The sequence below is a fragment of the Anopheles arabiensis genome, chromosome 2, assembly GCF_016920715.1.
Source record: "Anopheles arabiensis isolate DONGOLA chromosome 2, AaraD3, whole genome shotgun sequence".
NCBI lineage: Eukaryota > Metazoa > Arthropoda > Insecta > Diptera > Culicidae > Anopheles > Anopheles arabiensis.
In genome coordinates this window covers 35290676-35316183 of record NC_053517.1, presented here as the reverse complement: position 1 = coordinate 35316183, position 25508 = coordinate 35290676, and the positions used below count along the sequence as shown (strand labels likewise).

General features: G+C 47.7%; 3 protein-coding genes across 3 annotated transcripts in view; 2 read left to right on the top strand and 1 right to left on the bottom strand.

Annotated features, from left to right (window-relative positions):
* LOC120896372 overlaps positions 1–11398 on the top strand; it is a 65595-nt gene extending 54197 nt beyond the window's left edge. The window contains exon 3 of the mRNA XM_040300424.1: positions 5977–11398. Within this exon, the coding sequence (XP_040156358.1) occupies positions 5977–9528 (3552 nt within the window). The 3' untranslated portion in view covers positions 9529–11398. The remainder of the gene's footprint in view (positions 1–5976) is intronic.
* A 1537-nt stretch (positions 11399–12935) lies between these two features.
* On the bottom strand, positions 12936–13765 carry LOC120896862 (NADH dehydrogenase [ubiquinone] 1 alpha subcomplex subunit 6). The gene is made up of 2 exons (XM_040301355.1): positions 13532–13765; positions 12936–13372 (listed from the first exon to the last, which is right to left on the bottom strand). The coding sequence occupies exons 1-2, from the start codon at positions 13659–13661 to the stop codon at positions 13128–13130; spliced, it is 375 nt and encodes a 124-aa protein (XP_040157289.1). The 5' UTR covers positions 13662–13765; the 3' UTR covers positions 12936–13127.
* A 1729-nt stretch (positions 13766–15494) lies between these two features.
* On the top strand, positions 15495–20232 carry LOC120897786 (uncharacterized protein K02A2.6-like). Its single transcript, XM_040302878.1, has one exon. It carries the CDS (start codon positions 15629–15631, stop codon positions 19952–19954), a length of 4326 nt encoding a protein of 1441 aa, XP_040158812.1. The 5' UTR covers positions 15495–15628; the 3' UTR covers positions 19955–20232.
* Positions 20233–25508: the final 5276 nt, after the last annotated feature.

Below are 25508 nucleotides of genomic sequence, written 5' to 3'. Positions count from 1 at the left end.
CGAACGCACGAGAGCAGCAGCGAGAGCGCCATTTTCGCTCTCTCTCGCTGTCTGGCTCTTTCGTGTACGCCTCGCGTATGGCAGCGCTTCCTGGAAGTTTTGAACGCGCATCGGCAAGTTTTACCTCGCCGGCGTTCGAACGATACGCACGTACTGTACGCGCGCTGTAAACGCGAAACCACGGGTTGCGTACGTTTCTCACATTCGAGCGCTCGATTTGCGTATCAAGCGCGCGCGCGCTTTCCGATCGGTGATAGTTTTGCGATCTTTGCCGTGTTGTTGTAGTGCAAAGTGCAACGTTTTCTGTGTCGGAAAAGTGCAATAGTGCAAAAAGCAACGAAAAGTTCTTCCATGAAATGGGGAAAAGCAGCAATAAAGCGTCCAATACACACTGTAACTGATGGTGGTGATAAGAGTAGTGCTCATCGCTTATAAGTTAACGTTTACGGGTTTTGGTTTTCGTTGCTTCCGTTACTACTTGGTTTGGTGGCAGTGATTATTGTGAGTGCGGTGTTGCAAAAAGGTGTTGTGCTACAAAAATTACCAAATCCATCATCCATCACCTTTGCGCGGTCGATGTGCGTGTACGAAACTTCTGAATGTGCAATTTCAGTGTGATACGATTGCCGGTGCATTGCTGCATCGCCGCCGTACAACTGTCATCGTTCCGTGCGACCACGAGTGCAATACTGCCTTCCTGCAACGGCCAGCCCACTGGCGCAAACTGTCCTCCGGCTCAATGTGTATCATAGAACATCCTCTTGGCGGCGGTTTTGCTGTAAGTGTCTTTTCGGTTGGGTGAAACAAAATCTTTAAAACAAAAAGCATAAGTTAACTATTGTGCCATCGACTTGAACAGATGAATTATGCAGGAAAAATGCAGTTTGGTTGTACCTTAGCTCTGGAGTTGATGTGTTTGTCTTATGTGGCGCCAAAGATGCAAAAAGCATCAAAATGCTTCCACGTATGATTCGTTATTGGGTTTATGTTGCGTTCAAAATGATTTGCGTGGTTCGACAAAGTTTCCCAAAGTGCCTTATTTGTTCCTAAGAATGTATACAATTTCTTAAAGTCCAAAGAAGTTATATTCTGAAGTCTTTTTTGTGGCTCTTTGTATGAAGTCTGTGGTATGCTGAAACAGTGGCCCGTAAACGAACAAGCCGTGCATTAAGTGTGGTACAAGTTTCCGCTCTGTCCATTGGTGAAAACTTAACGTAAAAAGAGGAATTTTAGGGTGAACGTTTTTAAACAATTTGGCAATGCATCTTGCGAGAAAAAATAAAAAGATTTTGTGTTCTGCACCGAGCTGATGCATTGTTTTGTTTTTGCAGTTCGCAAGTTTGATCCACTGTTATCAAACACCAGCCAAGCAGTGAAGACGCGTGACGTATGCCAACAACAACAACGACAACAACACGCATACAAACGCACAAACAGAGCTGTGCACACACCACCATGCAACGTCCACACCATAAACCGCGTACACCGCGGTACATCCCACCTCCTCCCCCTTTGGCACGTTTGGCCAAGTGGCTTGATGAAGCTTTTTATGCTTCTCCATTCAATGGTCTTCGTGCCAGTCGGCGGCATTTCTTGCTTTTTGCCAGCGCTCGTTTCCACCCTGCCGTTGCACACTGTGCCCATTGGGGGAGGCATACAGAAAAGCTGGAAAAGGGGTAACGAAGAAGCAAAGAGGTAGAGCGAGAAAGAAAGAAAAAACAGGCACAAACCTTCATCAAAAGTTAATTTCAAGCGAGATCTCCCAGACCCCGGCCCAGGCCAAAGAAACGCACCCAGAGGCCTCGCCGTTGTATGTGCGCGTCGTATCTAGCTCTCCCCGCCGCTCTCCCTCTTACATAAATTCGTTGGGCTTGTTTTTTTTGTTGGTCCCCTCTCATTCTCTCCTTCTGCGTGTCTTTTGCTGTGTCTGTGTTTCGTCCTAAGTTTATCCGCCCTTGCCTTTTGCCGCACCGTTCGTACCTTTTCACGGGTGTTGCTTTTTGCGCTTTTGCTTCAACTCCACGTTCCATCGTGGACACAGCCATGCACACACACACACACATGAGGAGGTAGTGGTGGTGGTGGTGGCGGCAGTGATGTGGATGAACTGTGTTGCCATGAAGAAAGCGGCGATCGTTTGGTGTGTGTGTGTGTGGATCCCTTTTGCCATCCTTCCCACCCTTTTGCTGGTCCACCCTTCTCTCCAAAGAGGGAGGGGGAGGGGGAGGAGTTGGGCGAAAAGCGGCACATAAAGAAATGAGAAATAAAAGCTCCCCGCTCATACACACCGGGGATCGGAAACGATCGTGAAGGAAACAAGCAAAAAAAGGGCACCGAGAGAGAGCGGAGAGAAAGAGGGAAGAAAAATCGTACGACGATAAAAACGGACGGCAAAAGGGTTGGCAGGGTGAAGTGGTCGGGTGTGTGGTGGTCGAGGGACGGAGGGTGTATGAGAAAATAAAGCTTCTCGAGTGAAGCAAAACCCGTTAACTATTTTTCCTCCGCCTTGGGTTTAATAATCTTTTCCTTCTTTGCTCTCCCTTTGCTTTGCCTTGCTTGCATGCTTTGCCTGTCAGGTTGCTATAGCAACGTGTTGTGGATGCACCTTCGCCGCAGGGTGGCAAAGGGGTTGGGGCGGGTGAGGAAGCACACGAAGAAGGGAGGGGTCGCGCGCGCGGTCGCTTTATTTCCGTGCGCTCGATCGCGATCTCTCCCGATCGATGAAGATCTTTCACCCATTGTGAGGCTAGAGAAGAGGCAGCAACAAAAAAATGCTACGGAGAAAGCAGCAGTGAGATTATGAGAAAAAATGATTCAAATAGAGAGAGAGAGAGAGAGTGTGCGAGACTTTGGGAGCAAAACTCCTCGGGAGGAGGGGACATGTAGGGCTGGAGGCTGGAATTCGTTCGGTACCGCTTGGCAACTCCGCGCCGCGCTCGGCGAACGACCTGTTGTGGTGAAGGGTGGCCACATTTTCGTCATCAACCGCCGCTGTGCCGCTCTTCTTTCTCCTCCAGCACACATGCAGACTTGATGCTCTTTATTTTCCCTAAAAATTGAATCCCGCGCTCACCCAAGACGTGTCTTGCCCGTCGGTGTGCAAGATTTTGCGCGACTGCGCAAGACGCTCCTCCGCGTAGCTGTACGCAAGCACAAACATCTTCCCAAGGCGTGCGGACTCACACCGCCCGTCCGCTTGGGAGGCAGTTTGGGAGGCATAAAAGATAAAATTATCCCGCCCGAGAAGGATCACCACGAGGTTTTTGTGTTCCGTTTTCGTGCGGCACGAATGCGCACGCGCGATCGCTAGGTAAACAACAGTGACGGGTCCCAAAATGTTTCTCTCCCTCCATCTCTCTCTCTATTGCGAGATTTATTTGGATGTGCCAAAAAGACGATCACTAGTCCCAGGGGAGGACGGGGATGACGGGGATGACGTGGGTGGAGAATGTTTGTGGAAATACACGCCACAAGGGAAGTGGAAGGGATCGCTGGTGACGTTGGGTCAGATTTTTGGTCTAATTCTGGCCGATTTCCCAAGGGTCGTTCGGTTAAGATGAGTAGAGAGGTGGAAATAGAACACAAACTTTGGAAACGACCTTTTATTTATGAAAAAAGCAGCAATTTAAAGCAATACATAATTGCGCAGTAATAATGCATAATTTTTATTAAATTTTCTTAAATTTTTATAACCAAATAAACGAATGATTTGTTTACAGTTGTTACCACAAATCAGTAATTGTTTGAACGCAACTCCTCTAACAGTGCTAGAGCTCTGCTCTTTTCGACCATTTCCTTCGTTTGGCCCCACGAAAGACACGCGTAACCGAAGTGGCAAGGCTGTCGCGACCGTTGGAGCTGACCGTTTGAGAGGGTGTAGAGGGAGTTTTTTTTTATACACTCACACACGTACCGACTGATGACGACAGACCTCCCCCACACCGCCCAACCCGATGAAAACTCCCCCTTTTGGTGGGGGTGTGTGGGAGTGGGTGTAAGATTGTGGAACAGAATTTTGGCGACGCCATTCCGTCCGTCCGCGCGCCCATGGGGGAAAAGAAGCACTGGGCTGATGACCTCGTGGCCGTCGTCGTCGTCGGTACACGCTTCTTTTGTCCGGCTCGCGGCATGAGCAACACGCAATCGTGGAGCTAGGAAAACAAAAGAAGAGAAGGAAAAAAAAGTGAGCTAGCAGCAAAAAAACACCTAAACAGGTCACGCAACGGCAAACCCCGACAACGCGCCCGTTCCGATGGAAAACAATCCCGCCCGCCCGATTGGTGGAGGAAACCGTTTTTGTCGAACCTGCCGTGCGCCACCCGACCCCGAATAAGGGGGTTGGAGGGGTTTTTCTTCGTTCGGTAAAGGGAGGGAAGTGTCTGTTATGTAGGGCGTTGTAACAGTTTGTGCTCTGGCTGCGGTAAGGAGGTCTCAACATCATGCGAGAGATCCTTGCAAGGACACGTGGATGCAGCTTTTGCTGCTGTAAATGTGCTTGAAAGTTTGAGGGAATATGTTTGGTTATTTTGTTTTCTATTTTTACCAAACAAAACAACTTTTCATCTGCTTTTCTTCTACCTTCGTGGCGGTGTGGCACTCGGTTGTGTTTCTATTTCTATTTCCTATTTATGTTTTGAACTTCTTGTTCATTTTCACGGCAGAAGGATTGGTGCGACGGTTCTTGGCCGATATATGTGTGGCGTGCGTAAGATCGCGTGACTCGTGCGAGGTGTGCCTATCCGACGATGGACCCTATAGATCCTTTCGAACTGGGCGAACGAACAACGCTTTTTGTATAATCTTGGCCACTTTTCCCGCTGCTTCGAACTGCTTCAAACTGTGGCTTCTGACGTCTTTTCGTCACTTTGCTGGCAAGAGTTTTGGGGGAAGGTTTCTGAAGTAGTTGTGCCAAAAAGCACTTCTTAGCTTTAGTGAGGTTCTAACCGTTATTTTGATGGTGGAACACGATAGAGTCGTAGTCTCTTGATGGATTAAACTGGCAAATGCATATGGCAATGGCAGCACACTTAGGGACATTCGTTATGCAAATCGTTCTCTCTCCTAGAGCCGTGGCAGAAGTCATTTCCACAATTTTCAGCCTCTTCCGATGCTGTTTTGAACACCAAGGTACTCAACAAGTCTGTTTTTTTTTTCGATGTCAATTATCACACCGTTTCAATTTGGAATAATAACCCCCAAACAACAAAACAAAACAAAACCTCACATCAATAAACGAATACATCGCAAACGCGCCAAGTGCAGGCGGCTGTGGCTACCTGTTGAGAAGACGATAAGCCAAATAAATGTGAATTGCCAATCGGTTCAGTTAGCGAATTATGACCCTTGTCTGGTCGTGCAGAGCGAGAGAGAGAGAGAGGGGGGGTAAAGACCAAAACAAAAAACTAGGTAGCCTTGCGAAGCGTACTCGGGGTTTATTGCACCATTCCGCCCCGTTCGTCCATCAATTCACTGCACGGTGGCGAAACGGGGATGGTAAGGACTATAGGAGGAAGTTCTCAAAGAAAGCCAAATTGGCAACCCCGGAAAACCACCTCAGTGGTGGGGGTGATGTGATGGACCACCCCCCCCCCCCATCGAATCGGTTGTAAACACGTCGAACAGCCGCCGTACGATTTTTATGATCGTTTATCGTTTTGGTTAATTTATGTGATTATGGGCACCCACACACACACACACACGGGCGCGTGTGGAGGCGAATTTGGTCGGCATTCATTCATAATTTTGGTTTCGCTCGTTTTCACTCCCATTCATCGGTTCCTCCCATCGTGTTGTGTGTGTGTTTTTTTTTGAGGAAGGATGGGTTTATTGCCTCTTAACGTCTGATTGACACCTGACCGCCTGTGTAGATCCGAGCGGAGTTGGAAGCACCCATCGTTTAATTATACTTGTTTTCGTATCTGACGCACTGCATTATACTAATTTTGTTCTCCCATTTAATTATGTTCGTTTCTGCAGCATTCGACACTAAAAATGGGACAAGACACGGAAGCAACAACGGCCCCGGCCATCAGCAACAGTATCATCGACGGCAGCAGCACGACCATCAGCAGCAGCAGCATCATCACCACCACCACCACCACGACCAATAGCGCCAACAGCAGCCCCACCAGTGCGACACTGTGTGCCGGGAGCAAGCGCAGGTATGAGGAAATCTGCACCAGCCCCGCCCCGACCGACGGTGACATGATCGTCGATGTGGTGGTGCAGCACGAAGCACCGGAAGCAGCGTCCCAAGACGCGCGAGAAGAGCGACAAGAAGCAGAAGAGGAAGAAGCAAACGATGGTATTAAAGCCTGCAAAAGCCCTCGCTACGATGACGAGATGCAGCAGCAGCAGCAGCAGCAGGAGCAGGACGGTTCCGCCCACACGGCGGAACAGTTCTCGAAGGACGACGAAAGCATTAGTACAACAAGCGCGGCCAGTGCGACGGAGCGCAGTAGCATAAGTAGTGTAAGCAGCGGCACCCTCGCGGTCACCAGTCCCTTCATCACCGCCTCGCCCACGATCCTCAGCCCGACGGCGCCGATTCTGCTGCCGGCGGCGGGGCCGGCCGAGCCGGAGGAGAACGCCATCGCCAAGCTGGAAGCGGTCGCCGTGCCGGGCGAGACGGCCTGGAACTGTGAGCCGATCGTGGACAGCATCAGCAAGCTGCAGGCGGTGGCAGTGCCGGGCGAGGCGTGGGGCAGTGCGGCCGACAGTACGCGGTCGACGCTCGCGACCACCCTGCTGGTGGCGGACGATCTCGACGACGACGAGGACGACTTCGAGGACGAGTTCGACGACGACGAAACGATCCTGCCCGGCTACTCGGCGATGCGCTACCCGTGCTCGCCGAACCGGGGCACGACGGTCGCGTCGATGGCGGGCGCCGGGTACGCCAGCCCGGCCTACCCGAAGCCGGGCTACTTCCCCGAGCCGTACCAGAACTGTGCGCGGACGGGGGCCGCCAGCAACAACGGTGCCCAGCAGTACGCGAACCGCGGGTACGGTTGGGCCCAGCACGGCTACTACTCGCCGCCGTACGAGGCGCCCACCGCCCAGCAGACGATCCGGTGTGCGGAGAACGGCAAGAGCTACTTCGAGCTCGGGTCGGCCAACTACAGCAATGCGGCGGCCGGGGCGGGCGGTTCGCCCGGTCCGATGGTGGGCGCCGCTGCCATACCGATGGGCGGTGCTGCCCAGCAGCAACAGCAGCAGCAGCAGCAGCAGCAACAGCAAGGACCATTCGGTGCGCCGGGCGTGATGGCCGGCGGGCGACCGATGCATCTGAAGCGGTGCTGCGACGGGCGCAACATGTCCTGCAGCAACAAGCAGTGCTACAAGGAGCGGCGCCTAAAGATGATGAACCTGTCCATGTTCAAGCTGGCCCGGTTCCGGCAGGCCTCCGACCAGTCGCTCTACCGGTCCGTGCTGATCTGCAACACGCTCAAGTCGATCGAGCGCGAAATCGACAACGAGAACAAAGAGTTCAACCAGCACCATCAGCAGCAGCAGCAGCAACACTTCCAGCAGCAGCAACATCATTACCACCTACAGCAGCAGCAGCAACAGCAACAACAGCAGCAGCAGCAGCATGCAGGCATGCATCATCAACATTCACCGCTGCAACCTCCGCCCCCTCCACCACCATCAACGCCAGCGGCCGGTGCGCCTGGTCCGGATTACTTCGGGCCACGTGGCGGTCGGCAAACGGCGGCAAACGGGTACGGTGATCCTTCCACGATCACGATGCAACTGTCGCCGTACGATCAGCAGCAGCAGCAGCAGCAGCAGCAACAACACTCGCAGCAGCATATGCAGCTGCACCCACTGCACCACCATCACCACCTGCAGCACCATCATCACCATCCTCATCCGCAGTCCCAGCAGCATCAACAACAGATGCAGCAGCAGCAGCAGCAGCAACAGCAGCTTCACCAGCAGCATCACCATCTGCAGCTACAACATCAGCTGCATCCTCAGATGTCCCCGCATCTGGGCAACAATGGCCATCCACACCCGCTGAAGGATCCTCAATCGGGACGGGCGACACCGTTCCCGGCGGCCAGCGCCAACAGTGCGGTCGCCGTCGAGCTCTCCCCCATCAGTAGCAATAATGGCAGCAGCAGCAGCAATGCAGGCAGCAGTACCAGCAGCAGCACCAGCAGCAGTGATAGTGGCGTTACCTCTTGCACCACAAATAGCGTTAGCGGCAGCAGCAGTAGCAGCAGTAGTAGTGCCAGTAGTAATCTTAGCAGTAGCAACAGCGGTACAAACAGCAGCACTTCCAGCACGTACGAGCAGCTAGTTCATCAGCACCATCAGCACCATCATCAGCAGCAGCAGCAGCAGCAGGAGCAGCAGCAGATGAGCGTCCTGCACCACAGCCATCTGCACCATCATCTCGACACGGATGCGAGCGGGTTTGCGGACGACGATTGTACGCGCCCCATCAACTGGGGCTCGGTGCTGAGTCTGTCCTCCCAGTCGGCGCTCGATCCGCTCAACGGGAGCGATCTGTTCGTAACGTCCCCGACCGGTGCCGTGCCGGTCGTGGTGGACGATGATACGAGCGCCCCGACGCCGAGTGTCGTCGATGAAGCGACGACCTCCGCCAGTGTGATCCACCCACCGCAGGGTGCAAGCGCGGCCGACGAAGGTGTGACCGGAGCGGCTGCAGCCAGCGGGACGGACCCGGCCGGGAGTGATGGCACCGTCGGGGGGAGTAATTCTAATGGATCTGGACCGAATGGCGGCTGTGCGAGTGCGGGAAGCGATACGTCCGACGGTGTGTCCGAGCTGGCAGGCTCCGGTGTAGGCGTCGGACCCGACACGACCACCACAAACGGTACCAGCAGCAGCACCACCAGCACGTCCAGTGGCAGCAGTACAAATGGACCGGCGCCCGGCAGCACCTCGCCGGGACCGTGTGACGTTGATGCGGACGTCGACATGGAGAGCGGCGCGTCCGGACCCGGTGCCGATGGTGTGGAAGACCCCTCCGTACCGGCCGCGCCCTCGGCAACGGTCGCCGACGCTAGCCACGAGCGGTCCATCTCGCCCAGCTCGACCACAACGCTCACCTCGCTGACGACGCTTACCAGCAGCAATAGTAGTGCGCGCGGGGACGCCAGCCATCTGACCACACTGAGCAGTGCGGCCTCCACCTCGCCGCTCCTCTCGTCCTGTGCCTCCGCCCTGCAACACTACAGCAGCTTGCAGCATCATCAGCAGCACCATCAGCAGCACCAGCAGCACCACCACTTTCACCACCAGCACGGCGGCGTACCGGCCAGCACGCTCGGTGGCTCGAGCTGCTGGGAGTTCGCGTACCTGGACATGGATCTCGGCACCACGCACGAGCTGTACGACATGTTCCCGAGCTGCTACAAGATCGCGTCGTTCAACACGGGCGACCACGTGGACGTGCTCGGGCTGAAGGGCCCGATGCTCGAGGGCCCGAGCAAGGTCGTGTGCGGCGACAACGAGATGGACTCGTTCACGACGCACATCATGGTCGGCAGTTAGTATTGAACGGGGGCAGCGGTGCAGCGGCGGGCCGCCGGATCCCGCTGACTGTCGGGGTGGGTGGGTGTCTGTAATTCCGTGACTGATGGCTGTGCAAATGACGGGCGGAGACGGCATTTTCGGGGCGTAATGGTTCCTTATAAGAGTTAGTGGAGTTAGGGTAGACATAAGGAGGGGAGGGGAGGGGGAAAAGGATGGCCTCGCCACAACAGGGACGCCACGGAGCAGCTAGGGAAGGGTTAAAAAAGCCGTTTCTGCTATTACTGGTATTACACTACTTAACGACTAGCTACTAATTCACTACCACCGCACAAAAACAGCCACGACTATCCCGTGCTTTGTTTCACCTTTCGGCTCCACCAATCACAGGTCGGTTTAAAAAAAAGCCAGAAACCAACCAAAAAAACAGTATTTCCTCGGTGTTGAATGATGATTGTGCCATAATAGCCAGTCAGCGAGTAGTAGTCGAGAGCGCACGAGAACACGACGCGCGCTCCAATCCCTAATCAATTCACTGGTTCCTCTACACTTTTTTGTTTGTGCTGTGTCGTTGCGAATCAATCCTGTCTCCATTGCCAGACAGCCTCACTAGGATCACTCTCTTACACACTCACACTCAGCCCGGTAAGGTTTTGTATCTCTAGTCCACAGTGAAATGAATCGTTTACACTGCTTTGTTTTAACTCGTTGGCTGGAATTGGCGCTTGGATCAGTGCTCTGGTATTGTGGCCAAGACAAAACAACAAAACGCTTATCAGTGGGTGTGTGTGTAGCAATTCGCGATGGCTGGATGATGGCTTTGATGGATGGAGAAGCAGAAGAAGCGTGTTAGACAATTCCCATCCCCGGTTGGATGTTGTAGCTGTTGGCTTATTTGTTTTTGTTTTATTTAAAGTTTTACCGCAATACTACTACTACTACTACCCTTACAACTACTACTACCACTACTACGGAAAGCAATTTGGGTTTTATTAAGTCAGAACTGAAGATGGAACGATCTAAAAGCATTAACTAAAACGTGTTCGTCGTGCCGGCAGCGGCAGCAGCTAGCGTCGTTTGCAAGTACTAATTCAAATCGAAAACAATCGGAGAAGGTGATGTATTATAAGAGCAGACGATTCAGTGGCGGGGAAAGTGAAGGCAGGCGACAAAGAGCGTGATTATATGTATTTGGTGGTAAGGTGGTTTAGCGCATACCGCCACCCGGCATTATACCCGGCAAGCAACAATTACTAGAGTGAAACAAGAGAACAACGCCGTCGTGGGGCGGGCCGAGAACGATTTGATGTAAACGATTTGATGTTGGTAGAGTGAAAGTTTAAACAAAAAAAAGCATGTAACAAACCCCGTAGGGAAAGCTATATGTGTACGTATGTGTGTGTGTGTGTCTGAGTGTGCGTTTTTAGGCGTTCCACGTGTTGAGGTCGCACTGGACACGGGCCGCGGGAATGGCATTTTAATGCAGCAGCTCTTAGTGTGTACAGTCTTGAGATATAGTTGATAGCGTTCAAGTTCGAGTAAGAGGCGACAGAACAAAAAAGAGTAATTTATTGATCTATAATTATACCTATATATATATACAAAATCACACACATACACAGACCGGTATATATATACAAAATCTTAAACAGTTAAGCTGTAAATATAAGAAGAGGGATAGTGTAGAAGTGTAGCGAAAATGGCTAGCAAACATTACTAGCAGCGCAACAAACAATTGCGAAAGAGAGCCCCACTGCTTCAAGCGTGTGCCGAATGGCGGCAGTCTTTCGTTTCACGGTTCCCACGATGCGTGTTCGGGGCGTGATCTAAACAAAAAAAGGCCGCAAACTCTTTAGCAAAAAAGAAAGAACAAAACTTACAAAAAGAAAATTAAAAAAAAATACGAAGAGAGAGAGAGAGTAAGTTGGCGAAAGTAATAAATGAAGAAAAAATACTGCAAATATTTAATTCACCTTGTGTTTTGTTTATTTTTTTAAAATGATTATAGTACGATAAGAGATCCGAAAACTGTAGAAATAAATGGTAAGCTTTGGTGCTTACCGTGCCATCGCCATCGACAGGACACTCACAGTCCAATGGTAACGTGTTTGGTGCTATAGAAATGATATGAAGCTCTGATTTTGGTTCAAAAAGTATGGCCAATGATTGATAAATTAATTTAGCAGTAATTTTATTCATATTTGAATATTTTTTAACTCCATTTTCAAACATTAGAAAACTTGAACGCCAACGGAATAAGTTTGATTTTTGAATGGATGATTTTAGTTGCAATTCCGACCACTAGGGAGCGCTGGCGTATATTGAACGCCATCTGGCGGAGTTTTAAAGAGCTTAGGAAAGCTTTTTTTAAAAGCACGCCCCTACCCTACCCTAGCCACAACATTCAAGATTTCGGACGTCGTGTGGACCAAAGTCCAAAGTCGGGTGGACGTCCACACTAGTGATGGGTAAAGCTGGCAAAAATCCGGAGTCGACTCCGATCCGACTCCGATAAATTCGGAATCGACTCCGGAAGGTAGGTCCGCGCTTCAATATCCGGAGTCGTTTGGAATCGTCCGGAGCCCTACGGAGTCGCCCGGAGTCACCCGGAGTCGCCCGGAGTCGCCCGGAGTCGAAGTCATCCGGAGTCGTTCGGAGTCGTTTGGAGTCGTCCGGAGTCGCCCGGAGTTTGAGTCGTCCGGAGTCATTCGGAGTCGTCGGAGTCGTTCGGAGTCGTCCGGAGTCGTCGGGAGTCGGAGTCGTTCGGAGTCGTTCGGAGTTGTTCGGAGTCGTCGACTCCGGACGACTCCGGTCGACTCCGGACGACTCCGGTCGACTCCGGACGACTCCGAACGACTCCGTCTCCGGGCGGATTTAGTGGTTCCATTTTGCCGGAGTCGGAATCGGACTAACAATAGTCGGAGTCGGATCGTAGTCGTGGGTGCGCTCCATACAGCACATCACTAGTCCACACGACGTCCGGTTTAGTGGCCGTTCAGTGGATTTGTGGCATTTGGGATGAAGATAGAAAATCTAGTGAAAGCCTCTAAGAATTCCCGCAATTGGTGCCAGATTAATTATGAAGTTCATACTCGCACAACACCTTGCTGAAGTTCCTTAGCTGTTTGAAATGTATCATTTGAGCCAATAATAACATATTTCGAACGTAATTTTAAAGCCAATTTTTTACGAGTCTTCAAGTCTGGCTGTATCTATGATGGCTAAAATACAGGACGCTGTTGACAATTTCCACTTTGTAGGCGATTTTTATAGAGCCTAATACTATTGCATTTTTGCAAAGAAGATTGTAAAAATTTATTATAACATGCAATGAACCAATGACTGCAACTGTTTCACCCTTTCGTTAAATCAAACCGTGTAATATTTCTCATACTCCACGCGTAGGCTTTGCATCAAGGAACAACGAGTAGAAAACGTTTGTTTAATTATGCATTGTCCACCTAAGCAAGAGCGTCGCAACAATTGCACTACGACGAGGAGGGTGTCGAGAAAAGGGGGTGTTCGTTTTCCTTTTGTCCTTTATTTACACCCAGTTCAGTATCGCACGACTGCGCTTCCTACACTATATTCCACAAATGGGTCAGGCCTGGAGGACTGGTTCAGTTCTGGCCGGACAAGAATTTCGACAGGAAGTCCGTTGGTTTCGGTTCCTGGCTCTCCTTCCAGTAGCGCATGATGTGTGCCTTCTGCTTCCAGATCTCGACCGATTCCTTCAGCTCCATCTGGCCCTTGATGACGAGCATATCGATCACGCGAATGTCGCTGACGTTCTTGTGCTTCAGGAACTCTTCGCGCAGCTTCTCCCGGCACTGCTCCACCGACTTCGGGATGTCATAGTCCATCACTGAAACGAACGCAACAATCGCAGACGGATTAGTGGATTCGGTGCCACCAAAAACAAAAACTTAAACAAACGCCCCGCCGACGGAACGGGATCGATACGGCTGCGGCCGCCGAGGGCATCGCTATGACATAACACGCAACGCCACGGTGCTGCTCTTACCGATGTACGGAATCTGGCGATACCAGGCCTTGTAGAGGTTGAGGACGCGCTTGCGGGCCTCCTCACGGTCGACGGACAGGATCGGCCGCACGGACTGTACCGTCCGGCGTACGGCTTCGCGGCTAGCCATGCTCGGGTGGTTGGCAGAAATCCGGAGGACGAATGGAAAATTTGGAATTCAACCAGCAGCAATCTCGCAGCAGTCGAATGTTGTGACAGTTGTGTTGTTTTTTTCGTTTTCGTTTTCCTCCCATCGCAGGTCAGCTCAGAGTGACCAGAAATACCGATTTATCTGTATTCCTACCGATTTTTCATATGCCTACCGATTCACAGATAAGCCTCCTAAAACTACCGATTTTCCATTTATCCTACCGAAAATCACAGATATTTGATTTTTCAGTCGTTTGAGCTTAATCTGTGACGCTTGGGATGCTGTTTCAAGGATTGCTAACCTCATTTGTTACTTATCGCGCTGAGGCACGTTTGTTTGCCTGGCACTTTTTTTTATTTTTTCCGTTAAAATGTAATGTTCATAATAAGTAGAAAATGTCAGTTGCATGGATTCCGAGAATTGCTCGTCAAAGGAAATCATTTAAATTTGAATTTGAATCTCGCTGTCGACGGTTTAAGCTCAAAGACAGACAAAGAGAATGAAATTTTCAGGCGAGGGGAAGGTAGAAACACACGGTGGGGGTCCGGCCCAAGATCGGATCCGAAGTCCGTTGTTTTGGGCTGATAATTAAAAATGGCAGATGGAGCGCTACCACAGAGAGAATGCGCTCTCTCTTCTTCTTCTTCTTCTTTTTGGCACAACAGCCGCTGCCGGTCAAGGCCTGCCTGTACTCATTAGTGAATTCGGCTTGGCTTTCAGTGACTTATTGGTACCATAGCAGGATAGTCAGTTCTACCTATGGGGGGTCGGTCTATTCGGGGCTTGAATCCATGATGGGCATGTTATAGAGTCGTTTGAGTTGACGACTGTACCACCAGACCGGCGCTCTCTTGCATGACTTTTAAAATACTCGAGGCACTCTCACTGAAAAGAACGCTTGCTCGCGCTGTTTCATTGTATTTTCCTCATACCCCTTCCTTCCCGTTTCTCCCCGAATACGCTGCACTAGTGCGAGCGGGACACTGATACCAGCATGCCGCTGCGAGAAAACCAAACGGAGCGCGCAGGCTGAAAGTGAACGCACACATTCACACATGTGTAATTGTGTGAGTGCAAAAACTGTGTAGAAACCTGTTGTGGACAGAACCAGCATCGCGCGACATTGCCACTCTGGGTTGTTCGCTATAAGCGACAACCGTTGACGTTGGTAGCCATCAGCGATACAGGCGCGGCCATCGCGATCGTGTCGCAGGACACGAAGCCGGGACGACGACCCGAGAAAACGAGAGTGTCACTTCAAGTCGGATGATCAAGCGGTTAGGTGCATGCGTGCGGTTGGGGAGGTGTTTTATATATGAACCAAGAGTTACATGTAAATCGTATGAATATTGTAATTGTATGAATATAGTGTTAAACTAAAGTGCACGGCGTAACCCGTTATTTTATTTCCCGTGCTTTATACGGAAAGAACATAAAAGTGGCGACGAGATTTACCTTATCATTGAGTCGAGCCCGCGATATATATTGAAGAAAAAAAAAACGCCATCGTGTTTTCCCCCCATGCTAACCGTATTAAAAACAGAAAAACTCATCGTTGAGCCTTAAGTGTTACAAGTGCAAAAGAAAATAACGTTTTAAACGCTTCATCAGTGAGAGCAGGAACATTTTCGTGTACGAAGCAGTAAAAAAAAAAAAAAAAAAAAGAGTAATAAACTACAACAACGTTAAGCTCCTCATCATTGGGTTGAGCAAAAAGTTCGTGTACAGTGCGTTTTATTTATTTTGTATTTGTTGAGGATTATTGCTATTTTAATAAGTGTTTAAAAAAAATGAACATCAGTGGTGATGAAGAACGACGTTCTAGTGGAGTTTTTAATGTTCAGCCATCGATCGCACCACACCCGTCACAAAATGGTTCTGGAGAACCGCCATTGCAACAACCTCCATTGCAAACGCCGCCATCGCCCCTAACGGAAAATTCTTCGATGATGCAGATTCTGAAACTCATGCAGCAGCAAATGACGCAGCAGCAGAATATTTTGGCACAGCTGATGCAGCACCAAGGATCGGGGTCAGGCCAAAATTCACTCACATCGCCCGAACAAATTCTGGATTCACTATGCAGCCATTTAAAGGAGTTTAACTATGATGCTGAAGCTGGATCGACATTCGCAGCATGGTACAGCCGATATGAGGATTTGTTCGAGAAAGATGCAGCCCGCTTGAGCGACGAAGCGAAAGTGCGCCTTCTTATGCGCAAACTGGGAACCCTCGAACACGATCGGTATGTCAATTTTATTTTACCAAAATATTCACGTGATTTTTCTTTGTCAGAAACAGTCATCAAACTCACGGACTTGTTCGGCTCCAAGGAGTCCCTGTTACATAGACGCTTCAAATGTCTAAATACGTGCAAAGGGAAATCTGAGGACTATTTAGCGTATGCTTGTCGCATTAACCGAGGGGTTATTAACTTTGAGCTCGGGAAGCTTTCTGAGGAACAGCTCAAATGCCTCGTATTTGTCTGCGGATTGAAGGATGATTGCGAAGTGGAAATCAGGCAAAGATTGCTATCCCGAATTGAGGAACGTCCTGAAACTACATTAGAACAAGTTACGGCAGAATGTCAGCGCATCATCAATCTGAGACGCGACAGCGCTATGATCGAGCGTGACACGTCAGAACAAGTATACGCAGTACAACAAAGACGGTTTCAGTACCATCGTTCCTATCCCTCTAGAAAACTGTCATCTTCAAGAGACCCCCGCCATCCGTGTTGGCAGTGCGGAGCATTGCATTGGTCTCGTAACTGCACATATCGTACTTATAAATGCACTGCGTGTGGTAAAATAGGGCACAAGGAAGGGTTTTGTAACACGAAGGCCAGTTTAACACGCAACAATTTTAATAACCCTTTCGATCAACATCAAACGAGTACTAGAACTGTTACTGTCAACGTGCACAGCGTCCAGCAGAGGAGGAAATATGTGCCACTCAACATCAATGGCAAAAGTCTAAGACTACAGCTAGACACCGCTTCCGACATCACAGTCATCGGTAAAAACGTATGGAAGCACATTGGAGCACCACCACTATCACCGTCATCAGTTGACGCTAAGACAGCATCAGGAGGAGAGCTACCAATAATCGGAGAGTTTAATGCAAACATCATCATCGGAGAGAAGCAGCGTCGAGAAACGATATATGTGTCTCAAGCGGATTTGAGACTACTGGGCACGGATTTAGTAGAGGCATTTTCTTTGTGGTCAGTGCCTATTGACCAGATATGCAACGTCATTCATACATCGAGTGTTAAGGATTTGGAACAACGATTTCCCCGCCTTTTTGGAGCTGGTATGGGTCTATGTACAAAAGGAAACGTTAATCTGCAACTGAAGGAGCATTGCCGTCCAGTTTTCTGCCCTAAGCGTCCAGTTGCGTACGCAATGCTGGACGCAGTTGATAAAGAGCTCGACAGGTTGCAGCAATTGGGAGTAATCACACCGGTAGACTATTCTGATTGGGCTGCGCCGATTGTTGTGGTACGGAAAGCAAACGGCCAAATCAGGATCTGTGGAGATTACTCGACCGGGCTTAATGGAGCATTGCATCCCCAGGAGTATCCGCTTCCGTTACCAGCAGATATATTCGCCAAACTAGGTAATTGTACTCATTTTACGCAAATTGATTTAACGGATGCTTTCCTTCAGGTCGAAATCGCAGAGCAGAGCCGGAGTCTCTTGACGATCAACACACACAAAGGGTTGTATTCCTACAACAGACTGCCACCGGGTATCAAGGTAGCCCCCGCTGCATTCCAACAACTGATGGACAAGATGCTTGTTGGTCTACGTGGCGTCTCCAGCTATATGAACGACATCATTGTCGGAGGTAGGAATCAAGAAGAGCACGATGAAACTCTGCTTCAAACCCTAGGTCGTATTCAGGAGTACGGTTTTACAATCCGTGTCGATAAATGCTCGTTCAATAAGTCACAAATAAGATATCTAGGGCACATAATAGATAGAAACGGCATCAGTCCCGATCCATCCAAAGTAGAAGCGATCATTAATCTGCCAGCACCGTCAGACGTCAGCGAAGTACGATCATTTCTTGGGGCGATTAATTACTATGGTCGTTTCATCCCAAATCTGCGTAATCTACGATACCCACTAGATGCATTGTTGAAGGAAGGGAAACAATTTGATTGGTCAGCAGAGTGCCAGAAGGTCTTCGAAAAGTTCAAAACTATATTATCGTCAAACCTAGCGTTAACCCACTACGATCCACGATTCGAGATAATAGTATCAGCTGATGCGTCTTCTGTTGGTCTAGGAGCAACCTTAAGTCACAGGATGCCCGACGGTACTATGAAAGTTGTGCAACATGCATCAAGATCGCTTACAAAAGCCGAGCAAGGATATAGTCAGATCGATCGGGAAGGGTTATCAATCATTTTTGCGGTAACCAAATTCCACAAAATGATATTTGGTCGACATTTTCGCCTTCAAACAGACCACAGGCCTCTTTTGAGAATATTTGGTAACAAGAAAGGAATACCTGTTTACACTGCTAACAGATTGCAGCGTTTTGCCCTAACCATTCTAATGTACGATTTTCAAATCGAATATATTTCCACGGAAAATTTTGGCAATGCCGACATATTATCACGACTAATAAGCAAGCACAACAAGCCAGATGAAGATTATATTATAGCTAATTTGGAATTGGAGAGGGATGTAAAGTCAGTCGTCATCAGTAATATTTCATCCTTACCAATTAGCTTCATGGAGATCGCCAAACAGACACTAAAAGATGCCATTTTATGCAAAGTATTTCATTTTATACAAAAGGGCTGGCCCCAAAATACTACTTATGCAGGAGAATTATCACGATTTTATGCGAGAAGAGAAGCCCTATTAGCAGTAGAAAATTGTATTTTATTCGGAGAGAGAGTCGTAATTCCAAATATCCTGCAGCAAAGATGCCTTAGGCAATTTCACCGTGGACACCCTGGCATTCAAAGAATGAAATCGTTAGCTCGTAGCTACGTATACTGGCCTTCAATAGATAGTGATATAAGCGAATGCATAGCTTCTTGCGAGAAATGTCAAACTGCAGCGAAAACACCAGCACATTCACCTCATGTTCCTTGGCCTAAATCGTCATCTCCATGGCAGAGAGTTCATATCGATTATGCAGGCCCAGTAGAGGGAGATTATTTCCTTATAATCGTAGATGCTTACTCCAAATGGCCAGAGGTTATTAAAACATCAAGTACTACTGCTTCAGCGACCATAGCAATTTTAAGAGGAATATTTGCACGTTTTGGCATTCCAGTTACACTGGTGAGTGATAATGGGACGCAATTTACAAGCGGAATTTTTGCAGATTTTTGCACAAGTAATGGCATACAACATTTAAGAACGGCACCTTTTCATCCGCAATCTAACGGCCAAGCTGAGAGGTTCGTAGATACGTTCAAGAGAGCAATGAAAAAGATTTGTTCAGATGATACTTCGCTTCCTGAGGCAATAGATTTATTTTTGCAAACATATCGATCCACTCCAAACCCAGCCATTGATGAAAACAAATCACCAGCCGAGGTCATGTTAGGGCGTCAAATGCGCACATGTTTTGACTTGTTGCGGCCCACTGCTATTTCCAATGAGCCTAGAGTACCGGATAATATGAGGGTTTTGCATTGTGGAGAACTGGTATACGTCAAAACGTTTTATAGAAACAATTGGAAATGGGAGCCTGCAATTGTAACAAAGAGATGCGGTAGCGTTATGTACGAGGTTAAAACTAGTTTCCAGCGTATACTTCGTAGGCATATAAACCAAATGCGCAGGCGTTCTGTAAGCTTCCATCAATCAAATCGTCCTTCACAACCCATGGCGTTGGATGTACTCTTCGGAACGTGGAATGTACAGCCAAGAACATCACCGATATCCAGCGACGTAAATCAGTGTACGCCATTGCTATCGTCTGTGTCGTCACCCAATTCTAAGCCAGCATCGTTCGCGTCTTCACCGTCATCGTCACCATCGTCTACATTATTATCTACGTCTGAGTCAGCATCGTCCACGTCCTCACCGTCATCGTCATCATCGTTGTATGATTCGTCTTCAGTGTACACATCATGTTCACCGACACCTGAAGAAGAATCTCCTGTCCTGTTAGCTGATAACAGTTCTGCCGAGCAATTGGAAGATGATAATGAGGGAACGCAGCTGGTACAAGCACCACGTCGATCTTCTAGAAATAAAAGACCTCCACGTTGGTTGAATCAGTACCAGCTATCTTAACAGGGGGAGATGTTGTGGACAGAACCAGCATCGCGCGACATTGCCACTCTGGGTTGTTCGCTATAAGCGACAACCGTTGACGTTGGTAGCCATCAGCGATACAGGCGCGGCCATCGCGATCGTGTCGCAGGACACGAAGCCGGGACGACGACCCGAGAAAACGAGAGTGTCACTTCAAGTCGGATGATCAAGCGGTTAGGTGCATGCGTGCGGTTGGGGAGGTGTTTTATATATGAACCAAGAGTTACATGTAAATCGTATGAATATTGTAATTGTATGAATATAGTGTTAAACTAAAGTGCACGGCGTAACCCGTTATTTTATTTCCCGTGCTTTATACGGAAAGAACATAAAAAAACCAAAACACCAAACGCTCGCGTATTTCCAACCGTCTCCCCCTGCTTCTACATGCCCCTCGCTTGAAAGTCGCACACTTTTTCATTCTCTTTGCTAGCAGGGTAATCATTAAAATAATTGATTAAATTTAAATGGTTGCGTTCTCAACAGTGCTCCTGCCGAAATCTGCCAATATAATCTGGCCACACTGGTCCGCAGGTCAGGCGAGCTTTGTGGCGGCCACCGTCGCAAAACCGTCGCAAAACGTCAAAACCGGTGTCCCAAGCAACAAAATCGACATGCTTTCTCGCTCTCTCAGGTTTACTGATCTATTGGGTAGAATGAGAAAGCATGTCGATTTTGTTACTTGGGGTCGCATGTACTGCAAACCGACGTCGCCAGCGAGCGAAACTCGCAACGATTTCGAGGCGCTGGCGACTGTCGTTTTTGACGTTTTGCGACGGTTATCAAGCGAGCTTTTGCCCTGGGAGCCTGTGTGGCCAGATTATATTAGCATTTCTGGATGATAAATTGATCATATCTATTGGAAGTAGTGCAGTCCACCAGCTTGGTACGGTTAGAAACAGAATGAAATGTATTTCATACAAAAACTTATTGCTACACAAATTCATAGGTTACTATAATTAAATTACTCATAACCCAAATACGGCTTACTATAATTTCAATAATATCTTCTGTTTTAGTTATTGAAATATCTTCAAATTTTCAGGGAAGCTGCATAAAACTTTGTTCTTTCCAGTAGGGGAAGGTAGGTAAAGACGGACACTGCGGGTAAGATGGACACTTCTCATAAATGCATCAAAATGTTAATTTGCGAAAAAATCAACAATGCAGCATCCTAACTTAAAGTTAAACAACACATTTGAGAACATTTTTGGCATATCCTATAACAAATTTTACAAAAAGGTTCTCATTTTCAATCTCTCACTACAGAGCGTTACTTTTTCACTCCATAGTGAGACGATGTTGGTTAGAGAGTTGATGTTAGAGGCAGATAGCTTGAATGATTTTTGTACCGTGTTGATTTTTCCGCACACTTTCCTCCGACATAGCGATTCATCGATGTAGGCGTTGGACGAAAAACGACAAACCGTAAACAATCATTCAAATATCGTCCATACGTGTATAAAGTTATGTAAGGCCGCAAATACACAAATTCAGGATCAGTACACCGTCGAAAACTCCGAACAGAATTGGCTACTGCGAGCTGTCGAGAACCTCAAAGCGCTACGACTCATTAATCAGTACCTGTGCGAAAGACGCCGCGGATGGCGCTGACGATGTTTCCGAGTATGCCGCATTCAGGCGACTTTGTACAGATACAGCCAAACCTGCTACAATGTGTCATATCCGCTGCCGAAATATTTTCCCTGGAGCACTCTTATGCTTTCGATGTGCAGGACAACGTATTAGTAAACGTGAACCGAGTGAACAACGAACAACGAAGTGTGTATTATGTAATTACCGCAGCAGTGGACAAATACGGTTTGACAGAACAATCCAGTGGAGAGGAGACACACAATAAACAAATATATTTCCTTGATGGACCTGGTGACACCGGGAATCCGTTTCGGCTCGAAACTATTCTAGGGTCCCAAGCGCCACAGATTAAGCTTAAACGACTGGAAAATTGAATATCCATAGAAAAAAATGAAAGCTCCACAGCTTCATTGGTTTGATCAATAAATGGCGTATTACATCTCATCATTATATTGCTGTGATTTTCTTGCAATGTGTTTCGACAAGTTTCATCTTATCATGACCTATATAGCCTTCTAATATTATGAGCAAAAATCTATATGAATGGTCGTGTGGTCAGATACGTGGGTATCAACACCAACGACCATTACTCAAATCTCACTTGCTTCAGTGCTGGTGGTTTCCATTGGAGTTTAGTATTTAAACAATCGTATCGCCGTTCTAGTTCTAGCGATGCATAACTTCAATGCGAAACCGTACAACAGTACAGGGAAAATGAGAAAGCTCTCCTCCAAGCGATGAAGCTCAACTGGTTGGGGTATCCCACCAACAAAGAGCGCCACCAGCTTTTTCGCTATTTTTAGAATGCATGAGTCGTTTGCCGTCTACTAAACGAAGTCTTTCTATATTCCGTTTAGGTAGAGAACTTGAGTCGTTTAGAAGCCGTTTAGTGGTCGTTTAGTGGATTTGTGGCACTTGGGTAGAAACATCAATGTGGTGGTTGAGTAGTCCTGATATAAAAAGCCATTTAGCTATCTCATGGCGCTTTTTCAACGGCTGAATCCCTAAAAGCAGACACTGACTGGGAATGGTATGACGGTAACACATCGCCCTGTCGCCATGGTAAGAATCTTACAGCATATCTAGTCGCTTTTCTTTGGATGGCCTCGATTCGATTACTCCATTGTTCGGTGCAGGGGTCGCTAACCATACTGCGATATTCTAACACTGATCGGATGTAGGCACAGTCGATGCTTTGATCTAATTTGCAGGTGATGCATTCTGCTGTATAACCATGGCATTCGGTAAATATGTGACGGACGGTAATGTCGACGCCACAGAAACTGCACAGTGGTGGGTTGGATTTTTACAATAAAAAGGTGTGGGTGAACCGGGTGTGTCCAATCCGAAGTCGTGATAGAATTCTCTGGTCTTGGTGTGATGGATGGATGGAAAAAAGCGGCCGCTGCAAACCCAATAACCATTCCAAACATTCCATTGGCGATGATGGTTTGGCTAAGGCGAATGAAGTCACGACGTAGAAGAGTGTTATGGCAGCATTCCGGGTTACTAGGTCCTGCGTTGGCCAGTCGGTCTGCTATTTCGTTTCCCTGGATACCTGAGTGACCAGGAATCCAGCAGAATGTTACTTGGGGTGAATTTGATATACTGCAGAGTTGCTGGATGTTCGGGTCGCGGGTGGTTCTAGATTCAAGTGCTTGAAGAACACTTGCACTATCGCGTAAAGATCACGTTAGGTTTATCTCTGCGTAGGCTTTCGTCACACATGTGATGTTGGTAGTTGATCATTCAAACTAGCTAGCTAATCATGGCTTGGAGTTCCGTGAGCTGTATTGTTAGACTTAAAAACCCAACAAAAATTTGAATGTGTTGACAGTTTTGCTCGGTCATCGTATTGATCCAAGTGATGTAAATTCGTCTAGTGGTAGATTTTTCGTTGAGAAATACGTAATCAGCCGATCGTTGAGAATAGGAAAACGGAGTTGATGCAGCATAACTAAACAGTATTTTTGGATACTGTAGAGTTGCGTACAAGCAGTGTTGTATACAAGAGAGAGAACAAACATAGAATGAGAGGAAGTGTGAGAACGTTGACTAAAAGAGAGGGAATTGTGGGAGAGAACATTGGTCACTGTTGGAAGTTATATAAAGAGAACGTTGGTGAGAATCGAGGAGATGGTTAATAAACGGTGACGAGGAAACATCAACGATACCGTGTTTATTATTTAAAAGAGGAGGATTCTACAATTGGCGCAGCCGGTAAACGAAACAAGAAAAGAGGAAATTTGAAACGAGAAAGGTGAGTCAAGGAATTTGAGTACAAGAAAAAAAAAATGGTTCAATTAATCATGATAATTATTATAAAATAATTGTGATATGTGCGAGTGATAAACATGATTATGGTAGCAAAGTGTGGTGAAACCGGTTATAATCCCGAACGAACAATGTGAAGTCCGTTATAAAACGTAAAAACGAATAAGCGTGTGGTAGTAGTTAGCAAGCGAAACAGTCCGACTAACAAGAGAATAATAAAAGAGTGAGAATTTAAAAGCTAAAAAAAAAAAAAATAATAATGATAATAATAATAATAAAAAAAATTAAAGATAAACGAAGATGTGACAGGTTAAAACAAACAGGGTCCGGATATACCGTAGCAAAAGTGGCTGAGACCGGTGTAGTACCGTAGCGCCCAGGAAAGAGTCCGGATATCCGTAGCAGAATTGTGAGACCGGTTCATTCCGTAGCACGTATTTGAGTCCGGCTATTCCATAGCATAAAAGAGTCTGGAAAATCCGTAGCATAGCGAGGAGGAGTCCGGTAGAACACCGCAGCACCAAGGGGTCTGGATATACCGTAGCAAAAGTGGCTGAGACCGGTGTGGTACCGTAGCGCCCAAGAAAGAGTCCGGATATCCATAGCAAAATTGTGAGACCGGTACATCCCGTAGCACGTATTTGAGTCCGGTTATTCCATAGCATAAAAGAGTCTGGAAAATCCGTAGCATAGCAAGACCGGTAGGATACCGCAGCGCAAAGAAAATTTGATAAAGCGAAAAGTAACCGAAACCAGTGCGGAACCGTAACATTAAAAAAAAAGATATATAAAGCGAATGAAATTAAGGAAATTAGAAAAGATAAATAATGTGCGACATCAAAGTGTACAGAGTGGAAAGGAATGAAAATGTTGCAAAAGAAAGGACAAATTCGAATAATGTAAATGGTCAAACAGAGCGTGTGGTCAAATCGTATTGCTAGAAGTTGGTTAAAATAGTCTGTGCCCGAAGAAACAAGTGGCAATCTAGACAACTGAGGCACGACAGATTTTGTAGAAGACAAAAAGAAAAAAAATGAAAAGGCATGTGTGGTCCGACGTGCATTCGCGGTGAGAATAGGTAAATTTTAAGTTCTTTGGAACAGTAAGACAACAGCTATTGTGTGACGGATTCGAACGAGGGGACAGCGTGTGTGTGTGATATAATAAACAAGTGACCATCTGGACAACTGAGGCACGACAGATTTTTTTAGAAGACAAAAGAAAAAAAATATGAAAAGACATGTGTCCGACGTGCATTCGCGGTGAGAATAGGTAAATTTTAAGTTCTTTGGAACAGTAAGACAACAGCTATTGTGTGACGGATTCGAACGATGGGACAGCGTGTGTGTGTGATATAATAAACAAGTGACCATCTGGACAACTGAGGCACGACAGATTTTTTAGAAGACAAAAGAAAAAAAATATGAAAAGACATGTGTGGTCCGACGTGCATTCGCGGTGAGAGTAGGTAAATTTTAAGTTCTTTGGAACAGTAAGACAGCAGCTATTGTGTGACGGATTCGAACGATGGGACAGTGTGTGTGTGTGTGTGTGTGTGTGTGTGTGTGTGTGTGTGTGTGTGTGTGCTTGTATGTGTGTGTGTGAATGTGAGGCATAATAAACAAGTGACAATCAGTGACAATAGAACCAACGAATTTAGCGA